At 61.8% G+C, this 19,358-nt stretch overlaps 1 protein-coding gene across 3 annotated transcripts; it reads left to right on the top strand.

The window, feature by feature from the left end:
• The first annotated feature begins 2,532 nt into the window (after window positions 1-2,532).
• PPP1R12C (protein phosphatase 1 regulatory subunit 12C) lies at window positions 2,533-18,770 on the top strand. Of its 3 annotated transcripts, none has more exons than XM_090260054.1 (22): window positions 2,533-2,913; window positions 6,399-6,529; window positions 6,610-6,728; window positions 11,269-11,428; window positions 13,038-13,182; window positions 13,273-13,347; window positions 14,114-14,187; window positions 14,265-14,392; window positions 14,480-14,556; window positions 14,803-14,961; window positions 15,037-15,104; window positions 15,638-15,730; window positions 15,891-15,981; window positions 16,180-16,263; window positions 16,344-16,404; window positions 16,527-16,612; window positions 16,733-16,773; window positions 17,099-17,192; window positions 17,371-17,475; window positions 17,764-17,872; window positions 17,996-18,046; window positions 18,123-18,176. In XM_090260054.1, exons 1-21 carry the CDS (start codon window positions 2,593-2,595, stop codon window positions 18,025-18,027), a joined length of 2,253 nt encoding a protein of 750 aa, XP_090116180.1. In that variant the 5' UTR covers window positions 2,533-2,592; the 3' UTR covers window positions 18,028-18,046; window positions 18,123-18,176. The 3 variants fall into 3 exon arrangements, with proteins under 3 accessions (XP_090116180.1, XP_090116179.1, XP_090116178.1); XM_090260053.1 differs by having other exon boundaries at window positions 2,536-2,913; window positions 16,530-16,612; window positions 17,764-17,814; window positions 18,123-18,770; XM_090260052.1 differs by having other exon boundaries at window positions 2,536-2,913; window positions 17,764-17,814; window positions 18,123-18,770.
• The last annotated feature ends 588 nt before the right edge of the window (window positions 18,771-19,358 follow it).

Raw genomic sequence — 19,358 nt, 5'->3', positions numbered from 1 at the left:
TTCTGTGCAAATAAGTCTTGCGGGGACAGTGTTTAAATAATAGAAACTGGGACTGAGTTATAATGCCCTCAGCTCTGTTTCTACACTGGACAGGAGCATGAACTGGGTACTCTGTGAACATTCTCAGTTCATCCCTTTATCAGAACCATCTTTTAAAAACTTTTTTTAAGAAAAGATTTATTCATTTATTTTTAAAGAGAGGGAAAGGGAGGGAGAGAAACATTAACGTGTGGTTGCCTCTCACACGCCCCCACCTGGAGACCTGGCCCACAAGTCAGGCATGTGCCCTACTGGGAATCGAACTGGCAACCTATGGCGTAAAATCCACTGAACCACCCTAGCCAGGGCTGAACCATCTTTATGATGCAGACCAGCGTCTATTTTCCTGCCTATTGCAGGGGAAGAGAGAACATTTTTAAAAAAATCATTCTGAGGTTATTTTCACCAGCAGTAAGGAGGGCGAGCAGCTCCAAGGTCAAGAATCAAAATTCCAGCGCTAGCACCGAGAGAAAGCAGGACTGAAAAGTGAAGAAACCTCCCCCATGGAAAAGAAAAGAGGTGAAGAGAATTTTAACAAGTGGAATATGAAAACGTCTGGACACAGCCAGTGTCTTCTACCTACTCTATATCTGCTGTCTCAACAACTCCAGAGGTGAAGAGACTGGCCCAAGGTCCCAGAGCTAGAAAGGGGGCAGAGACGAGATTCAAACCCAGGACTGCCTAAACCACAGTTGGAATCCTTAACCATTGCAATAGAGTAGAATTTTAAAAATAGAGTAGTTAAAATCAATGCGACCATTGCTAGTAGAGCTTACGGTGGGAGCACAATCCATGGTTCCTTCTGTGGGTTGAAGAGATACCCCAAATTGCGTCTCACACACACACACACACACACACACACACACATACAAAACCAATCACAATCACAAAAATACAGGTGTATTTACACCAAAGCTTACAGACGCCATAAACAGAACCCATAAACAGCACACACCCAGCCAGACAAACTCAAAATCCACACAATTACAATGTGTCACAGTACACATAGGCACGGAAACACACACAACGATATACGGATGATTTACTGCCTACTTTCTAAGCTCCCTGGAGAGTTGCATGGGGAGGGTGGGATTGAGGACTACATGTCCCAGGTGCCACCAGGCCTGCTAGCCCCTTTGTATCTAAGGCCCGTGCTCCCAAGGCCTTGTGGGATTCGTAGTTTACTTCTTTGCACTGGCCCAAGAACTTGAGTGGGCCAGTGGAGTCTGTTGCTTCTGCTTCTGTCCGGATTTCAGCCCCTTTCTGGGGGACCTTTAAGGGTCTTTATTCTGGTGTCAAAGTGCCTGCATCTCTCTCAGTTTGGACTTAGGCGAAGGATACTTAAGGTGAGGATTGTTTTGTGCTTCATAGTGCTACGTAGAATACCACTGGCCCTCCAAGTCTATTCAAATGCCTCTCCCTGGATTACAAGTCCCAGCATGGCTTGCGGGATGTGAGGGATGGACTACATTTCCCAACGTGCTCCACGACCCTGGGTGAGACCAAGGGAAGGACTAGCCGGAAGGTTCTGCGGGCGTTCATTGTGGACCTCTCCTCATGGGTTCCTTTTCCGATGTGATCCAAGAGTTATCATCAGGGACTCTGGACTTCTCATGCCATTGGGTCTAATTTCTTAGGGTGCTCTGGGGATCTGCTTAGGACCAACTGAGCCTTTAGGGGCGTGGTCCTGCGGACTATATTTCCCAGCATGCCCCGAGGCTGTTGGCCGATTGCCGAGAACTTTGTACCGCAAACTCAATTTCCCAGCATGCGCCGGGCGGCCACCTGAGGCGACTTGGACGTGAATTGTTTTGGATGATTTAGGAGTTCTGGACTCAATTTCCCAGGGTGCCCTGGCGTTTCCCACGACCCAGGGAATTCACTCATTCATTCATTCAAAACTTTTCGATCGCGTACTATTAGGCTCAGTTCTAGACTCTGGGAACAAGGAGTGCACGCAGAAGACAAGTTCGCTGTCCTCCTGCAGCTTATTTCTCGTTGAAGGAATCAGGCAGCCCGTAATAAATAAGTTAGATTATGTGAGGAAAGCTGATGAGGCGTATGGAAAAATTTGTTCTCTATGTTTTAGGATTCCCGGGCTGTAGAGTCCCTTTCCTACCAGGTTTCGGCCCCCAGATACTATCAACTACATTTCCCAGCTTGCCCTGGGGGGGCACACCTCCAGGCTACAGCCCCATTTCCTGTCGTTCCCCGGGGCATCCCCTCAACCAGAACTCCATTTGACTCCTGAGAGCGCCGGACTTCCCCGTACGCCTGGGGCCAGATACAGGCTGGAATATCGCCATTAGCAACTTCCGCTTTATAGAGACTCCACTTCCCAGCGCTCCCCGCGGTTCTCCATGGACTGCATTTCCCAGCGAGCCCCGGGGCGACGTGGTGGCGTCAACGCCGGGCGGAGCCCGGTAGATCTTACAGCGGGCGGCGGGAGGAGGGCGGCAGTTCCCTGCGGCCCCGGGGCGGGCGGCGGCGGCGGCGGCGGCTGGGACTCGGCGCTCGCTCGCTCGCTCGCTCACGGAGCGGGCGGGCGGCGCGATGTCGGGCGAGGACGGCTCGGGGGCGGGCCCGGGGGCCGCGGCGGCGGCAGCCCGCGAGCGGCGACAGGAGCAGCTGCGGCAGTGGGGGGCGCGGGCGGGCGCGGAGCCTGGCCCCGGGGAGCGGCGCGTCCGCACCGTGCGTTTCGAGCGCGCCGCCGAGTTCCTGGCGGCCTGCGCGTGCGGCGACCTGGACGAGGCGCGCCTGATGCTGCGCGCGGCGGACCCGGGCCCCGCCGCCGAGCTCGACCCCGCCGCCCCGCCGCCCGCCCGCGCCGTGCTCGACTCCACCAACGCCGACGGCATCAGCGCCCTGCACCAGGTCAGCGCCCCCGCCCCCCGGCGGCCTCGGCCGCCCCGCTCTGCGCCGCCGCCCTCTCCCATCCAGGGCTGCGCGGCGATGCCGGCCCCGTCCCTGCCATCCTGAGCTGACCCCGTGACCGGGCCCCCCGCCCCACGTCCCATGCCACGCAGCTCGAGCCCCCCTCCCCGGGCCTGAGCCACTGGCCCTGGCCTTGGCCACGGAGCCCCGCCCTTCCCCGGACCCCGCCGTGGCTGACGGCCGCAGCCCGGTCCGCACACTGGCCCTGCTTTCGGCACGTCGCGCTGTCCTCGCCCGACCCCGGGCGCCCTTTCCCCGTGCCGACTGTGACGCCCCCGCGGGTGCCACCTCCACCCTGCCGTCCAGTGCGGCCACGTTTTCCTGAGTCCGTGCCACCTCTTGTGCCACCCCAGTGCCCCCGCGGGCCCTCTGTTGCCCGCTTCCAGGCAGGTGCCACTTCCCCGGGGGAGCCTCCGCGCTCGGGCCTGTGCTTCCTCCGCCTCTGGTGCCCGCCCTGGGCCACCTCTGGGACCCGGCCCAGACCCTTTGGAGCCTTCCAGGTAGCACTCCCTCCGTCCGTGCCGTCTGTGGCGGATCTAAGGATGCGGCTTTCTGAATGAAGGTTCGCGCTGCCCGCCAGGCTCTGCCCCTTTGGAGTGGGCGCTTCCCCGTTGGGGTCCCCCGCCGCCCCCCACTCCCGCGCCCTCCTCCTCATTCTCCCGCGGGCCCGGGCCCCTCCTGTCCCCACAGGACGCCTTCTCCCAGGGATGTCTCTCCTGCGGCCCCTCCTCCCCTGCCCCCTCTCCCTTTGCCCGGGTGAGGCCCAGCATCGTCGCATTTTCTGGGTGTCCTCAAAGCGCCCACCTCTTTCTGGCTCTGGGCCACCTCCTCTCCCCCTGCTCATCTCGCTCTCTCTGCCGGACGTCCTCTCCTTCTGCAGATCCGCCTGCTTCTCCCTGCCACAGACGGTGTCATCCCCGGGCCTCCTGTCGCGTTACCTTCCTGCGGGTTGTCAGTCCACTCCCTCCTGACCTGGGCCCTTGGGCGCTTCTGAGACGGTCTGGTAGCTGCCTCCAGTGCCCCTGGGTCCCCACACCTGGGTCCCCACACCTGGCCACTTATGCTCAGGGGCCTCTCTGGTTCTGGGCGACTTTTATCTGTTTGCCCCCGCCCTCCACAGTGGGACCCCAGGGCCAGAACTGGCCTCAGGGGAGCCTCCACCCCTCCCCCACCCTTGCGGGGGTCTCCTTCCTAGGCTTGGCTGCTGATGGAGCCAGAGAGGACCCTGGAAGGCAGGTGGGCCCCGCGATGGGGGTCTGCGTGGGGAGGTTCCCCCCCTCAGGAGGAGGTGCGGCTCAGGAAATGGAATGGCCCTGAGTTCTGATGATCTTGGCGCCTGGGTGCTGGGACCTTGACTTCGTGTCTTTTCTCTCCCTGCCTCAGTTTTCTCATCTGTAAAACGGGGCCAGGTGTCAGGCCCTCCCGGCCAGGCGCTGGTGAAGGAGGGAGGTAGTGTGTGCGCCAGCTGCGTTCAGGAAGCTGCCCCTGGTCTGAGTGTTGCTTCTCGCCCCTTCTTTCCCCACCCCCGGGGCATGTCCCCTGCAGAGACCCTAGTGCCACCTGGAACATTTTTTTCCACCCAGAGGGGAATCCCGCTTCCCTGAGGCCATGTAGGGTCTCAGAGGTCAGCCAGCCCAGGAGTGGGTCCTCAGGCTTCCGTGTCCCCCTTCCTCTGCCACTCTCCCTGCTCCTGGCTCCCCTAGACCTGCCCTAAGGGGCTCCTGGCCCTGCTCTTCAGGCCGAGCCCTGCTACCCAGTGCCACCCTCGGCCTGGACCCTGCAAAAGGCCCCTCCAGCCTTGCCTGGCACGCTGCCTGCCGTTCAGGTGGGACCCCTCTTCCTCTTCAGGCCAGCACCTGATAAACTCGCTGCCAGGGCTCTTAGGTGGCCTGAGGGATTTAGGGCATCCCAGGTTTGGGGAACGGACATTCCCATCCCAGGCCTCGCGGCCAGCCTGTGGGAAAGCTTGGTGTGGCTCAGGTCTGGGTCTGGGCCCACCAAGTCATGCTGGTGTGCCTGAGGGGGCCTGGTTTCAGCACTGAACGCCCCAGGGCCCTAGAAGCCGCAGTCCCAGGCAGACCGGGATGGCTGCCCCCATCTGGGTGAGCCCTGGGGCCATGGCTTCTGTTCTGAATCCTCCCCGAGTTGGTCCCCAGGCGTCAGCCCGCACCCTGCTAGCGTCCCTGGGAGTTCTCAAGCCTCAGCGTGGGCTACTCTCCTCCTCGTAACTTTGTGGCTAGGAGTGTGGGCTAGCAGGAGGGCCTGGGAGCCAGGGTTCTCAGGTCTGCACAGGGGTTGCTGGGGACCTGGTCCCCTGGGTCTGAGGGAGGTGGGGCCGCGGCCTGGCTTCTTGGGTCCCTGGTGCCCAGGCCTCAGGCATCTTTCGCACGGATGCCTGTGCTGGGCCAGGTCCTTGAAAGGGAAAGGCCCATCTCCCTCCTTGCCCCCCTCCCCCATCACCATGACAACCGGGTGGAAATAAACGGAGCCCAGAGTTCATCCCGTTCCCAGGGCACGTGTGGCCCCCCTCTCACAGCCTGAGTTTCCATGACTTAATGTTCTTGGCCCTTGCAGCTTCCTCCCCCTCTCCAGATGGGCAGTTTGGGGGGAGGGGGCTAACTGACCCGGAGGACCCAGGGGTCCGGTCCTCCACTTCCCTCAGGCCCACCTGGTGTTTGTGGCCGTCCGGGGGCTTTCATGTCTGGAGCCTTGATTCTTCCTTCCTGAAGCGGAACCCTGGTGGCAGGAGGGGCAGGCCCATGCCCCCCGAGCCCCCTGGGCGCAGCTCCCTGTGCACAGTGGGTCTTCTGTGCGTGGGACCTGCAGCTCCTTGGGCCCCGGGCCCCCTGTGGGAGTCCTGCCCCAGCTACACTCGGGTTCCAGGGGCCTGCAGCAGCCTCGGGCTGCAGGGGCCCAGGGTCTCCGCTCAGGGCACAAGGCAGGCTGCGGTCGGCTCCTGGAGAGCACCTGCTGGGTCTGAGGCAGGGGGGGTGGGGCTCTCCCCTCGGCCCATCGCTGAAGCCCCGTCCTGCTGGTGGTGACTGTGGGGATGTCCCGTCTAACAGGCAGCAGTCAGGACTCCTGCACGTGGATTAGAAGCATCCTCTCTTCTCTATCCAGTTCCGACCTGCGGGGACCTGGGACACCCCCACCCCCATGGTCTCCACCGAGCTCCGCATGCCCAGCCCACCTAACCTGCGGGAAGCTGGGGTGTTGCCGACAGCTGGGCGGCTGGAGGGGACTCCAGGGTCCGGGCTGGTGCCTTTTGGGGCTGTCCCAGGGCCACTGGGGTCTGTTCCTTGAGTTTTACGGCCACACGGCCCCTGGGCCTGCCCAGAGGCCCCTGTGGGGAGCCCTGCCTGACTGGGAGTGTGAGTCTGGGTGAGCGGAGCGCTGACAGCCCTGACCCCTGCCCCGCCCCCCAGGCCTGCATCGATGAGAACCTGGAGGTGGCGCGCTTCCTGGTGGAGCAGGGCGCCACGGTGAACCAGGCGGACAACGAGGGCTGGACGCCGCTGCACGTGGCGGCCTCCTGCGGCTACCTGGACATCGCCAGGTGAGGCGGGGGACGAGGGGCGGGGCCGCACGGCGGGCTCACGGCTGGGACCCCTCAGCCTGAGCTCCTCCCACCCCCAGGTACCTCCTGAGCCACGGGGCCAACATTGCCGCTGTCAACAGCGATGGGGACCTGCCCCTGGACCTGGCCGAGTCCGACGCCATGGAGGGACTCCTGAAGGCGGAGATCGCCCACCGAGGTGGGCCCTGGCTGCTGCTGGGGGGCGGCGCGTGGGGGGGCTCCTCCTCCCCGTGGCCTCAAGGTGCAGGTCTTGGGAGTCAGACCATCGGGATTCAGAGGCCGCCCTTCTTCCATTTCCTGGGGCCCTCTGACTGCCCCCGTGCCTCAGTTTCCTTATCTGTGAAATGGGGTCGTAAGTACCTACTCCTGAGGTTGCCTGGCGCCTGAAGTGGGTGACCATGTAAAGGGTCTGTGGCACCCCTGGGCACGGGATTGGACCCGCATGCATTTTGCCCTCTGAGTACCTGAGGACGTGGCGGGGGTGGGGGTGAGGGGGCAGCGGCTGCTCCAGAGCTCTGTGAGGTGAGACGGATTGCGGGCCCCCCAGTGCAGGTGTTCTCGGGGTGTTTGCTGAGGGGGGTAGGATGCGGGGTTCCCTGTGGGACTGGTTCACTGTGCTCAGGATCACGGAGCCCCACGGGTCCTTAGTGTGGGATCCAGGACCGCTCCCCCGCCGCCCCCCGTGTGGCTGGCATGTTCATTTTTCTCAGGAGAGCACGTACCGCTTTTAGCAGGTTCTCTCGCACGTACACCTAAAAATAGCCGTCTAGCAGGAGTTGACCCACGGGCTCATGGGGCGGGCAGTGGCCTGGCCGCCTGGAAGGAACGGGTGCGGGGCAGGTGGGCTTGGGGACGCGGGGCTTGTGGCGCCCGCCCGTGGGGTCCCTGCAGGACCCCTTGGCTGCGCGTGCGGCTGCCGGTGTGCAGCTCCTTGGGTGGGCCTCCTTGCTGTGTGGATGCGCGACTGAGGACGGGCAGAGCCACCGGGGCTGGGGGGCAGACGGAGGGAGCCCGTGGGGTGCGTCCAGGCCTGCGAGCACGGCTGTGGTTGGCGTGGGGGAGTGAGGGTGCAGAGGCAGAGCTTTGAAAAACCCAACACCCAGAGAGCTGCTGCGACCTTCGCGGGGCCTCCCTGTGCTGCAGCGGGTCTGCGCGTATTCCATCGGGCCCCTAGATCAATCCGCCTTTTTTCCTCCCTCCCTCCCTGCTTCCTCCCCCCTTTCCTGAAGCATTTTGAGGTCATGCTGCTGACACTGTGGCCTCCCCCGGACACAGGAGCCAGTGTCTCCCAGAGCAAGGACACTCCCGGGGGCCGCGGGAGATGTAACATTGTTGCCCCGCGGCCGTGCCAGGACCGCGGTGATCTGCGGCGGGTAGGCTTCTCTGGCACGGGACCGCGGTCCCTCCGGGGACAGGTCCCGTCTGTCTGCCCTGCGACTGGTGAAGTTAACCTTGAACTTTGCCCAGGGTGTCCGGCCTGGTGGCCGTACTGTGAAGACATCTTCCTTTGTAATAGGAAGTGGTCTGCGGGGCGGGCCTTGCAGGTCGTTCTGTGGTCTCCACCTGCAATTCCCAGGCTGCCTGGGCGTCTGTGAACTCTCGGACGTTCTGGGTTTTCCTGCAGGAACTGCCCGTAGCGCGCACCAGCTTCTCGGAGAGCCCGCGCTCCCCTTCTGTGGGGCGAGGGGCAGGTGGGGAGGGTGGCTTACAGGACAGAGGTCAGTGGTACGGCCGGGAGGACCCTCGGTGCCCTGCGGCGGGTGGCACGCTGCTGCCTGAAACTGGAGTTCTCTGCCAACGGGACTCCACGACCCTCGCCTTCACACTGGCGCCTTAGCAGCCCTGGACTTCAGGCTGCACCCCAGCTGCAACGGGGGTGGCGGGCACACCTGGACAGTGGGGGTCCTCAGCGTGCTGCGCCTCCAGACAGAAGCCGGATGCCATCTAACCCTGGCAGCCATGCGCAGCGGGCTCAGGACAGACCACGGAGGTGGACAGAGGCCGACACTGGAAGGAAGGCGTGGGCAGTGGTGTGGACGCGGCCCGGAGCTCGGCCGCAGCTTCTTTCCCGAGTGCGGCCCTCCCCTCCGCTGTCCCGCCTCACCTGCTGCCTGCCCCTCGCCAAGGCTGCTGGTCACCGAGAGTCTGATCCGCTCGGCCAGTTTTCCTGAGCCCAGCTTGTCCGGTGCGAAGGCCTCTGGCGCAGCTGGCTCCTGGCTGAATTAGGCACGGCCCTTTGCAATAACCAGAAACCCACGCAGCCCGGCGCAGAGCACCCAGGGTCACAGCAGTGTGGGTGCAAACCTAGGGTCCGTCAACAGGTGGATGGACAGAGTGTGGGCTAGCTACACGGTGGGATGGTCCTCGGCCTGAAGAGGGGGGAAGCTCTGACACAGGCGACAGCGTGGACGAGCCTTATGGGACATTCTGCCGCGTGAAACAAGCCCGTCGCAGAAACGCAGAGAGTGCGGAGTTCCATTTATAGGAGGTTCCCAGGAGTCAGAGTCACAGAGACGAAGCAGGACGGTGGTGACCGGGGCGGGGAGGAGGGCATGGTTTAATGGGGCCAGCGCTCCATAAGAAGAGGAACCCTGGAGATGGATGGAGGGCAGGCTGCGTGGTTTTGGCTTCGTGGGCGTCCTGTCAAGTGCGGATCGCTCTCCCCTCCTGCTGTGGTGGGGGCGCAGCCGGGGACTGCGTACCGGTGTGTGAGCGTGGCTGTGTTCCACTGACACCGTTTACAGACAGGCAGGCCCGCGTGGCAGGAAGCGGATCGGTGTTGCCGGGGCTGGAGAGGGAGGCCGGGCAGTGCGCATGGCCTGGGCATGGGGCTCCGGAGCCAGGGAGCGCCTTGGGGGCGCACACTGTGGGTGACCCCGTGCTAGTGGGCTGGACACTGGCAGACAGCGCAGTGGGTACATCTGATGCTGTCCTCATTTTACCGCCGCCACACAAGACGGTGGCCTGTAGGTTGCCAGCCCGTGAAGAGCTCTCAGTAGACAGCTTGATGAATAAAGTCGGTGAGCCCGGCCTGTGCCCTCCCTGCAGTCTGGCACGTTTGGCTGTGATGGGATTGGCCTCAGGTGCTTCCCTTTAAGGAAGTGGCCGATGGGGACGGGGAGGGCGGGTGCCCGCGTCCCCAGCGCACGCCAGGCCTCTGCACTCCAGACTGGGCCTGGAGATGCGCCCTCACCAACCAGACATTCCTGGAATAGCTGCCACTGTCTGCCGCCTGCTGGGAGTCAAGGTGGTGCCTGTGGCCATTAGGGCCAGGTGCCACCAGGTGGCGCCAGCGCGAAGCCCGGCCTTGGACGGGTTTGGTCCTCAGCTGGGGATGGTGGTGGGGACCCAGTTCACAGCGCACAAGTTCGCAGCACTTGCAGTACAGTTATAGCAGAGTACACGTTCCTGAGAGCAAGGTCACAGGTACATTAAAAAAAGTAAAAAACAACAGGTGAACTTAAGTTTATTAGCAAATTCTTTAACCGAGTACATCAAAAACATCATTTCAACACGCGATCAATATAAAGAAAATTTTTCGTGAGTTACTGCACGTTGTGTTTCATACCCCAAACCTGGCATGTGTTTTTCCCATTGATGGCTCGTAGAAGCCTGGACTGGCCACATCTGGTTGCTCAGGGGCCACGTGCGGCCAGCAGCCGTCGTGCGGGACAGCCCAGCTCCACGTGGCACTTTGGCAAGTGTGGGAAGTCGCACAGCTGAAAAAGATAAGAGGCAGTAATAACGTTCCCAGGAAAAGGGTGGCTCATTCCTGAGGAGAGACCACGTCTGAGTCCTGTCTCCACAGTTTCACCGGCAAAAGCATGCAGGTTCTCAGTGACAGTCTGCAGCCTGCAGCAGGCTGTTCTGGTCCAGAATCAGCCTACATCGTAGCGGAAGTCATACCTTGCCTTTCGCACCCGTAAATGCGGCACGACTTTGCGTGAAGCTGATTGGCTGCGTGACACTGACTAACAAGGAAGCCAGATTGACTTAAGTGTTGGCATAGCTGGGAACAGGGGTCAGCACTGGGGAGGGTGACACGGACACTTTGTTTAGTGGCCATTTGCTTGGTTTGTGCTATTCATGAATGGTCAACGTGATCATGGTGACAAAGTGCGTGAAGTTGGTGGGCTAAGGATTGTATCAGCAGTGATAGAAATGGTTAGATGTAGCCCTGGCTGGTGTGGCTCAGTGGATTGAGTGTTGGCCTACGAACCTAAGGGTTGCAGGTTCAGTTCCCAGTCAGGGAACATGCTTGGGTTGTGGGCCAGGTCCCCAGTTGGGGGCATGTGAGAGGCAACTGTTCAATATACCTCTGGCACATTGATGTCTCTCTCCCTCTTTTCTCCCTCCCTCCCCTGTCTCTAAAAATAAATAAGTAAATATATTTTTTAAAAAAGAGATTTAGTCAGATACTGGAGTTGCTCAATAATCTTTAGGTTTTATACTTAAAAATAACGATAAAGGTGATGCTTTGATTGAAACTGGAAAATGCCTGCAATTTCCGTCCTCCCAGCCTGCAATAGAGACGTGGAGACCCTTAGGGGAGCCCTGGACTGCACAGAACATGGTTGGGGTGTTGCTGAGCAGGTCCAGGCCCTCCAAGTCCCAGAGGAGCACAGGGACAGGGAGGGATGGGGCAAGGCACAGGGTGAGCTCCTCTTCCTGGACCTTGGGGTGTGAGTCTCACCTGTCACCCCTTCTCACCCTCCTAGGCGTGGATGTGGAGGCAGCCAAACGGGCTGAAGAGGAATTGCTACTTCATGACACAAGGTGCTGGCTGAATGGGGGCGCCATGCCTGAGGCACGGCACCCCCGCACGGGGGCCTCTGCCCTGCACGTGGCCGCCGCTAAGGGCTACATCGAAGTGATGAGGTGAGCTGAGCCGGTGAGGACCCTCCCTTTTTCTGCTCCTTCGTTGGGGCCTGTCTCTTCCTCTTCACTGTCATACTCCTTCCTGTGGGTTTTGTCCGTTCCCATTCTTTCCTCACGTATGTACCTAAGGCTATGTGTGTGCCTCTGAATATAGCCTTAGCTGCATCCACAAGTCTTGACGTGTAGGCTTTTCATTGTCACCCAGATTAAAACATTTTCCAACGTGTAGTTTTTCTTTTGTGACCCATGGATTATTTAGAGGTACGTTCCTGATTTCCAAGTATGTGGGGTTTCCTAGCCATTGTTTCATTACCCGTGTCCTGGCTTAACTGCACTGTGGTCAGAGAGTGGGGTTCTGTTATTCCAGATTTCTGAAATCTGTCGAGGTTCGCTGTATTTCCCCCCAGTATAACTAAGGTGGAGAAGAACTGTGCTGCCAGGCACAGCGTCGTATGTAGGTTATTAGGTCAGCTTTGTAGTCATGCTTGCTGTTTAAGTCCATGTCCTTAGTGGTTCCTCCCGCCCATCTGCCTCTTCTGCTAATTAATGTAAGAGATGAGATAAAAAACAAACCTGTGATTGTGGATTTTGCCCGTTTGTCCTTCTGGTTCTATCAGTTTTTGTTACATATTTTGAGGCTAGGAGGTTTGGTGCATGTAGGGTTTACGTTGTTCCGGTGCACTCTCCCTTTCTGTCGGCCACCCTGGCCCCGCTCACACCCGGTGGCCCCGCCCCATGCTGTTGACCTCGTGGTCCCCAGTCCTCGTCGAGGCAGGTGGCAGCACGTGCAGGACCCGAGGCGGGTGCACCCTTGGGGACATAGCAGGACGCCCAGCAGGGCTGGAGCAGAGAGAGCCGGGGGGCCACACGGAAGACCTTCTTTCTGCTGAACAAGTTCTTTAGAGGCTGTCTCGTGTCTGGCTTCTCCCGCCTTGCTTTAGCTTGGCCTCACTGACGAGGACCCTCCCGCCAGTCCTCTAAAGCGGGCATGTCTGCCCTGGGCTGAGTTTGCCGGGTGGCTCTGGGCTCGTGACCCTGCCTTTGCCTGAGCCGCGTGGGCTAGGGGAGAAGCGTCTCCAGGAGAAGAGCATCTGAGCCGGGCTTTCTCTGCCTCGGCATCAGTGGCATTTGGACCAGACTGTCCCTTGTTGTGGGACCATCCTCTGCGCTGCAGGTGGTTTAGCAGCATCCCTGGCACCAACCTGCTCAATGCTGCTAGCCCCCACCCCCAAGCTGTGACAGCCAGAACCGTTCCCAGACGCCGCCAGCTGTCCCCCCGGGTGGCAGGGCCCTGGCCGGGGACCAGTGCTCCGAGCTGCTGGCTCCTAGGACATTGCTGTCCCTGCCGCCCTTTCTGGGGTCTCCTTTTCATAGGCTTGGGCCCCACCCCACCTGCAAATATAAGGAGCAGGGTACTAGAGGCCACCTGCTGGGCCAGGCGAGGGTCCAAGCTGTGGTACAGGGGTTGCCAGTGGGGAGGGGCTTGGGACAGTGTCCTTTTACCCCATGGCCCAGGGTGCTGTCAGCACTGTCACAGCTGGTCCTGCCACCCCAGCCCTCAGCCAGATCTCTCTCCTGGCCCCTGACCGTGAGTCTGTCTGGCCGGCAGGCTGCTCCTCCAGGCTGGCTACGACCCAGAGCTCCGGGATGGGGACGGTTGGACCCCCCTGCATGCGGCGGCCCACTGGGGCGTGGAGGACGCCTGCCGCCTGCTGGCCGAGCACGGTGGGGGCATGGACTCGCTGACCCACGCGGTGAGGCCCTTGCTCCCCCGGGGACAGGTGGGGGTGATGGGGAAGCCTCACACCCCCTTCACCACCTGCCCCTCCTTCCCTTCCTCACAGGGGCAGCGTCCCTGTGACCTCGCTGACGAGGAGGTGCTGAGCCTGTTGGAGGAGCTGGCCCAGAAGCAGGAGGACGTGAGTTTCAGAGACCCCTCCCCTCCCACCAGCACCTCCAGAGGTAGGGAGGGCAGGCCTCAGGTCCCCCGATTCCCCAGTGTCTCCTGCCCTGGGGACCTGCCCATTCCCACCAGTGGTCGAGACCCAGTGGAGGACAGGAGGAGGGCACAGCTGGAGGAGGCAGGCCTGGGGTCCAGGGCCCTTGGGATGCAGGTGGGTAGTCTGCCGGGCTCAGGCTGGGGCTCGTCACCCCTGGGGTGCCCCCAGCTAGCTCTGGGCTGGGCCTCGTTCCTGGATAAACAGGGAGTAAAGGGTGAGCGGGGTGGACTTGGGCTTGGACTCCAGCTGTCCTGAACTTGCTGTGTGAGCTCAGGGAGGAAACAAGCTGGCCGGCACGTGTCTGGGTGCTTGGGCGTCGGGAGAAGTTTGAGCTGGTCGTCCCTGGAAGGGAGGGAAGTTAGAGCTGGTCGCTCCTGGAAGGGAGCTGGTTGCCCCTCTGGGGACGAGAGCAGAGGCTGGGAAGCAGGAGGCCCAGTGGGAACAGGGTGACAGTGGGCGTCTCTGGTGCATGCGCACAGGGGACCCAGGGGTCTGCTATGGATGCTGCACGGCCAGCTGTCTGCAGGAAGACTCGAATGAGTCCCCGGTCCCTCCCTGCCTCCCGGGGCACCCGCGATGGCGCGGCCAGCACAGCTGTGCGGGGTGGACTTCTGCGCTGGGGATGTGGGACCCAGGAGGGACCTGTGTCCTGCCCTCCCCCCCCAGCAGCCCCCTTTCCCCGCAGCTGCGGAACCAGAAGGCAGCCTCCCAGACCCGGGGCCAGGAGCCCCAGCTGCCCTCCAGCAGCAAACACCGAAGGTACAGGTGTCTCCCTGGGGGCAGCTGGCTGGAGGTGCCCAGGGCTGGGACCCCGACACCCTCCCCTTCCCCCACAGGAGCTCCGTGTGTCGTCTGAGCAGCCGAGAGAAGATCTCCCTCCAGGACTTGTCCAAGGAGCGCCGGCCTGGTGGGGCAGGGGGGCCCCCCATCCGGGATGATGATGAGAGAGAGGAAGGCCCCACAGGTGAGGGGCTGGGGGTCTGAGGGAGGAGGCTCTGGTTCTCAGAGGCAGCTGGCATATTCTCACCGCAGGCCCCATTTCCTTACCCAGTAGAATCACCCCCTGCAGAAGCCAGAACCCTCAATGGAGTTTCCTCTCTGCCACCCTCTAGCCCTCAGGGCCCTGAGGTGAGTCTGGATGCCCTGGATGCTGTGCATCCCGAGGGCAGGGAGGGCTCCCATGAATCCCTCTCCTCTGGGTGGTTAGGGCGAAGACTACATTTCCCAGAATCCTCCAGTACAGCTGAGCACCTCTCCTGGTTGCACCTGCCCCAGAGGCTGGTGGGAATTGTAGTTTCTTATGGTCCTCCTGGGGGTAATATTTGAAATGTATGGGAAGAGGGACCCTTTCTCGATAGATTTCTCTTTCCCCAGACTCCCGAGGAGGCCCCCTTCTCTAGGCGCTTTGGCCTGCAGAAGACAGGGAGCTCTGGTGCCCTGGGCCCCACAGACAGGTCGGGCGCTGAGGGCGCCTCTGGGGCTGGGCTGCAGCGCTCAGCTTCCTCCTCCCGTCTGGAAGGGACCTCCACTCAGGTGAGTGGGGCGCGGGGCAGGGGACCAGGCCCTGCTGATCCGGGAGGATACTCCTCTCCTTCCTTCTCTCCACAGGCCAAGGAGCCCCGTCTTGCCAGAATTACCCCCACCCCTTCCCAGAAGGTGCCAGAGCCCCCTGTCCTGTGAGTACCTCGGGCTGGGTGCTGCTCAGGTGGGGGTGGGTCTGGCTGCTCGCCCTGTCGGCGTGACCCTGGGTCTGGCCCTGCCTCAGTTCCCTCTTGCGTCTCGTGAAACCTCACAGTGAAGTGTAGAGGGCCATGGTGGTCTGGCCTCCTGTTGCCTCCACCTGGCTTACACCTGTCCCTTCTCCGGCGCGACATGCTGCTGCCCCAGGGCCTTTGCTCAGCTCTCCCTCCCTCCGGCTGTGCGTCTGTCCTGTCGCCTTCCCCGGGAGGCCACCATGGGCCACCCCGTCCTCGCTGTGCTTCTCCTATCCAGCGTGCTTCCTTCCTGATATGTCCTGTGATGGACCCGCTTTTTTATGGTCGTTGGTTCATTTTGCATCCTGTCTGCTCCGATTTGCCTCACCCAGCAGAGGTCATTGGTGGCTTTTGCTCCCCGCTGTCTCGGGTGCCTGCCACCTAATGTGAGCTTGCGGCACCTTTGCTAAAGGCACGAGGCCACACAGGTGCGAGCACTCCACTCCTTCCTCCAGGGTGCCAGAGCCCGCGTCCCCAGGGAAGCCACCTGTCCCCGCAGCCCCCGCAGCGCCCACAGCACCCACGGTGGACTCCCGGGACCGCCGGAGGTAAAGAGGCCCTGGGTGGAGCTCCCAAGGGAGAGTTGGCCCAGGGGTCTGCTGGGAGTTGAAGTCCGTTTGCAGAACTTGCCTCCCCGTAAGGGTGTCAGCCGTGGGCCGGGCCGGGCCCCAGAGGAGCCTTCCCTGAGGTCAGGGGCCTTTTGTGCAGGTCCTACCAGATGCCTGTGCGTGACGAGGAGTCCGAGTCCCAGCGGAAAGCTCGCTCTCGCCTCATGCGCCAGTCTCGGAGGTCCACACAGGTGTGGGGGTGGGCTGAGGGGGCGGGGCTTCGGGCTAGGGGCGGGGATCCGGGCTGAGGGGGCGGGGCTTCGGGCTAGGGGCGGGGATCCGGGCTGAGGGGGCGTGGTGAGGGTCTAGGGGGCGGGGATCCGGGCTGAGGGGGCGGGGCTGTGGGGCTGTGCCCTGAGCCCGGGCTTTGACTGCCCCTGTCCCTGCAGGGCGTGACCCTGACAGACCTGAAGGAAGCTGAGCAGGTGGCAGGGAAGGCCCTAGAGCCAGAGAAGTCGTGCCCACAGCGCCTGGTGAGAGGCAGCGGGGTCGGAGGCCCGGCAGTGGGTGGTGCAAGAAGCCCTCGTCCTCTGACCCCGCCCCTCTCCCGCAGGACCCTTCCGGGCAGCCCCGAGTCCCTGGGGTTGAGAACTCTGATGGCCCTGCCCACAGAGGTGAGGTCTGGTCTCTGGGAGGTCACCCGATCCCTTCCGCTGCAGTCTTCCCTTTTCCTGGAGGCTTGGGCCCGGGACCCTGACACCGCACAGGGGGTTCCTGATTCTTGCCCCTCCCCCAGTAGAGGCGCCTGACGGGCAGGGACCGGGACCTCAGGCCGCCAAGGAGCCCCGCCGAGTTGGCAAGGAGCGGAGAGGGCCTGCGGAGGTGAGGGCTGGGCCCAGGTGGGGTGAGCTGGAGTTGTGGGTGGGCCTTGGCAGGAGCAGGGGCTGGGGGAGTACGGGCACAGCCCGTCGGGCATCCGGCTGACCCCCACCCTGCCCACAGGGGGAGGAGGCGGAACCAGCGGACCTCAGCCCAGAGTCCAGGTACAAGGAAGGCAGGGCGGGGTCTGGGCTGCCCCTTGGCTGCAGGGCATGCGCCAGAGGCGGATTTAACGGCGGCAGCATCGGGCGCGCGCGCCCTGGGCCCTGACTTCTGAAGGGCCCCGCAAGTTTACAACGTGTATGTAATTAAAATTACACATATGGAACCGAACTTGGTGTCATTAGAAAAAAGTGTAAAGTTGGGGTTTTGCAGGGCCCTTCAGAAGTCGGGGCCCAGGGCGCGCGCCTAGTGCGCCCGTGCCTGGTGCTCCTGCCGTTAAATCCAACTCTGCACGCCCACTGACGCTGTGCTCTGCCTCCGCCCCAGCACTCCGCGGGCCGGCTTGTCATCCCGCAGGCAGCGGGGCCTCAAGCCCGAACCCCAGCGCGAAGCGGATGAGCCGGACGGAGGCTTCAGGAAGGTTCGCCACCCCACTCCGTGGCCGGTGCGGTTAGCCACCCCCACAGGGCTGCCAGTCAGTCCCCGGGCCGCGTCCTCACTGCCCCACTTGACCTCACCTGTGCGCAGTCGGCCCCGCCCTGCAAACGTGCGCAGGCAGCTCGGGCCTGACCCCGTGTCCCTCCTCCCGGTGCCCCCAGCTCTACGCAGAGCTGCGCATTGAAAACGAGAGACTCCGTGAGGCCCTGACCGAGACCACACTGCGGCTGGCGCAGCTCAAGGTGGAGCTGGAGCGCACCACACAGGTGAGGGCGCCGAGGCCCTGCAGGTGGTGGGGCCTCACGACCTTGGAGTGGGGAACTGTATCAGCGAGGGGTGGGGTCTGAGTTGGGCTCCGCCTTCAGAGGGGTGGACCCTGAGCAAGGGGCGTGGACAGCGAGCTGATCTCTCCCTGGGGAAAGGCCCTGGGGGGCTGTGTGGTGGGGCCCCCCAGAATCCTGGATTTCCCTCCCCCTTTTCCTGGTGGTTTCCGCTTCCTGACTGTTGTGGTTTGGACATTTCTCTGATCTCTGAGTTTTCTCTGTTCCCATCAGAGGCAGGAGCGCTTTGCAGAGAGACCCGCCCTCCTGGAGCTGGAGAGATTCGTGAGTGGGGCAGCTGGGGTGGGTCCAGATGTGTCCCCAGCCTTACAAACCTATGCAGGTGTGTGTGGAGGGGCCACACGGATCTTCTAACCTGGCCCTTTGACCCTTGCCCACCCCTCTCAGCTCTACAACCTCTGGCCCTCCCCAGCCCCTTGCCCTCACCTTCCACCATTTATTGCAGGAGCGCAGGGCCCTGGAGAGAAAGGCCGCTGAGCTGGAAGAAGAGCTGAAGGTGAATAATCCTGGGGCACTGTGGGCCGTGGACTCAGCCTGCCTGGGGCCGCCAGCTGACCCCTCCCATCCCACAGGCCCTGTCCGACCTCCGGGCTGACAACCAGCGGCTCAAGGATGAGAATGCAGCCCTGATCCGCGTCATCAGCAAGCTCTCCAAGTGACTCCGGGGACTTGCCCCCGCACCCGCATCTATACAGCTGCTTCTGCCACACGCACCCCTTCCCCCGTGTGAACACGAGTGACAGGGCTCCTGGGGGAGTCTCTGAGCAGCCATAGCCTCCCCTCGGGACCTCCAGATGGGGAGGGGGAGACAGAATCCCCAGGAGGCAAGGGGGGGCCATCTGAGGCCAGGATGGAGGCGGGAGGCCGAGCCAGGTAGGGGGACGTCGCTAAGGGGGAACCAGGGCTGTAGGCGGGACCATGAAGGAACTGAGGACCAGCAAGTGCCAGGACCAGTAGCCAGGACCAGAGCGGTTGCCCGGAGAACCCCTCTCACGTGTGATGCCACCCAGTCACCCCTCCCGCTCCTGAACAGGGATCCGAGAATGTGCCAAGTGTCCTGCCGGCCTCGGCCCGGCGGGCCTGTATATAGGGTCCGCGTGCAATAGGGAGGGACGCCTTCTATTTTTTGCTGCCCCCTCCCCGCCACCGTCCGGGGCAGGGGGAGAAGGTATTTTCGAGACAAAGCACAGGCGCCACAAATAAAAGTCGTGAAGTTGCCACTCAGTGACTTCGACCCTGGCTGGAGGTGGGGCACTGCGGCTGTGCGTGTCAGTGACCACAACACAGGGGTGGGCGGCGCCGGTGGAAGTGGGGCATGCACGCTGGGTGGGAAGGGGCTCCAGGGAGAGCCCGTGGAGCAGAGGCCCCAGCCAGGGCTGACGCGGTCACAGGCAAGGTGGCTGTGTTGAGCTGGGGAACCTTGATCTTACTGCTTTTGAAACAAGTCAATTGCCAACATTTAAAATTTGGGTAATTCACGTAGAAAAGTATGGAATTTGATTTCTGAAAACACAAGAAGCTGGCACAGTGTGAGCTCTTCAGTCCTGCATGGTAGCAATTGGCTGGAAGTGAGTAGGAGCCATCTTCTTCTGAGGTGGGGCATTCATTCATCCATCCGTCCGTCCTTAGCCATATTCTACATGCCAGGCCTTGTTCTACCTGTTGCTAATACCGTGGTGAATGAAAAGCAAAGATCTGAAGTATCTTAGGTGGAGAGACAAAGCATTCAACAGTAAAATGAATGCATTTCAGGGGGTGGTGCTAGAGAACAAAAGCAGGGGAAGGGGATAGGGAGGCCGGTGTGTGTA

This window comes from Furipterus horrens, unplaced genomic scaffold (genome assembly GCF_987537825.1).
Source record: "Furipterus horrens unplaced genomic scaffold, mFurHor1.1.pri manual_scaffold_13, whole genome shotgun sequence".
Classification (NCBI taxonomy): domain Eukaryota; kingdom Metazoa; phylum Chordata; class Mammalia; order Chiroptera; family Furipteridae; genus Furipterus; species Furipterus horrens.
This window is presented reverse-complemented; position numbering and strand designations above follow the sequence as displayed.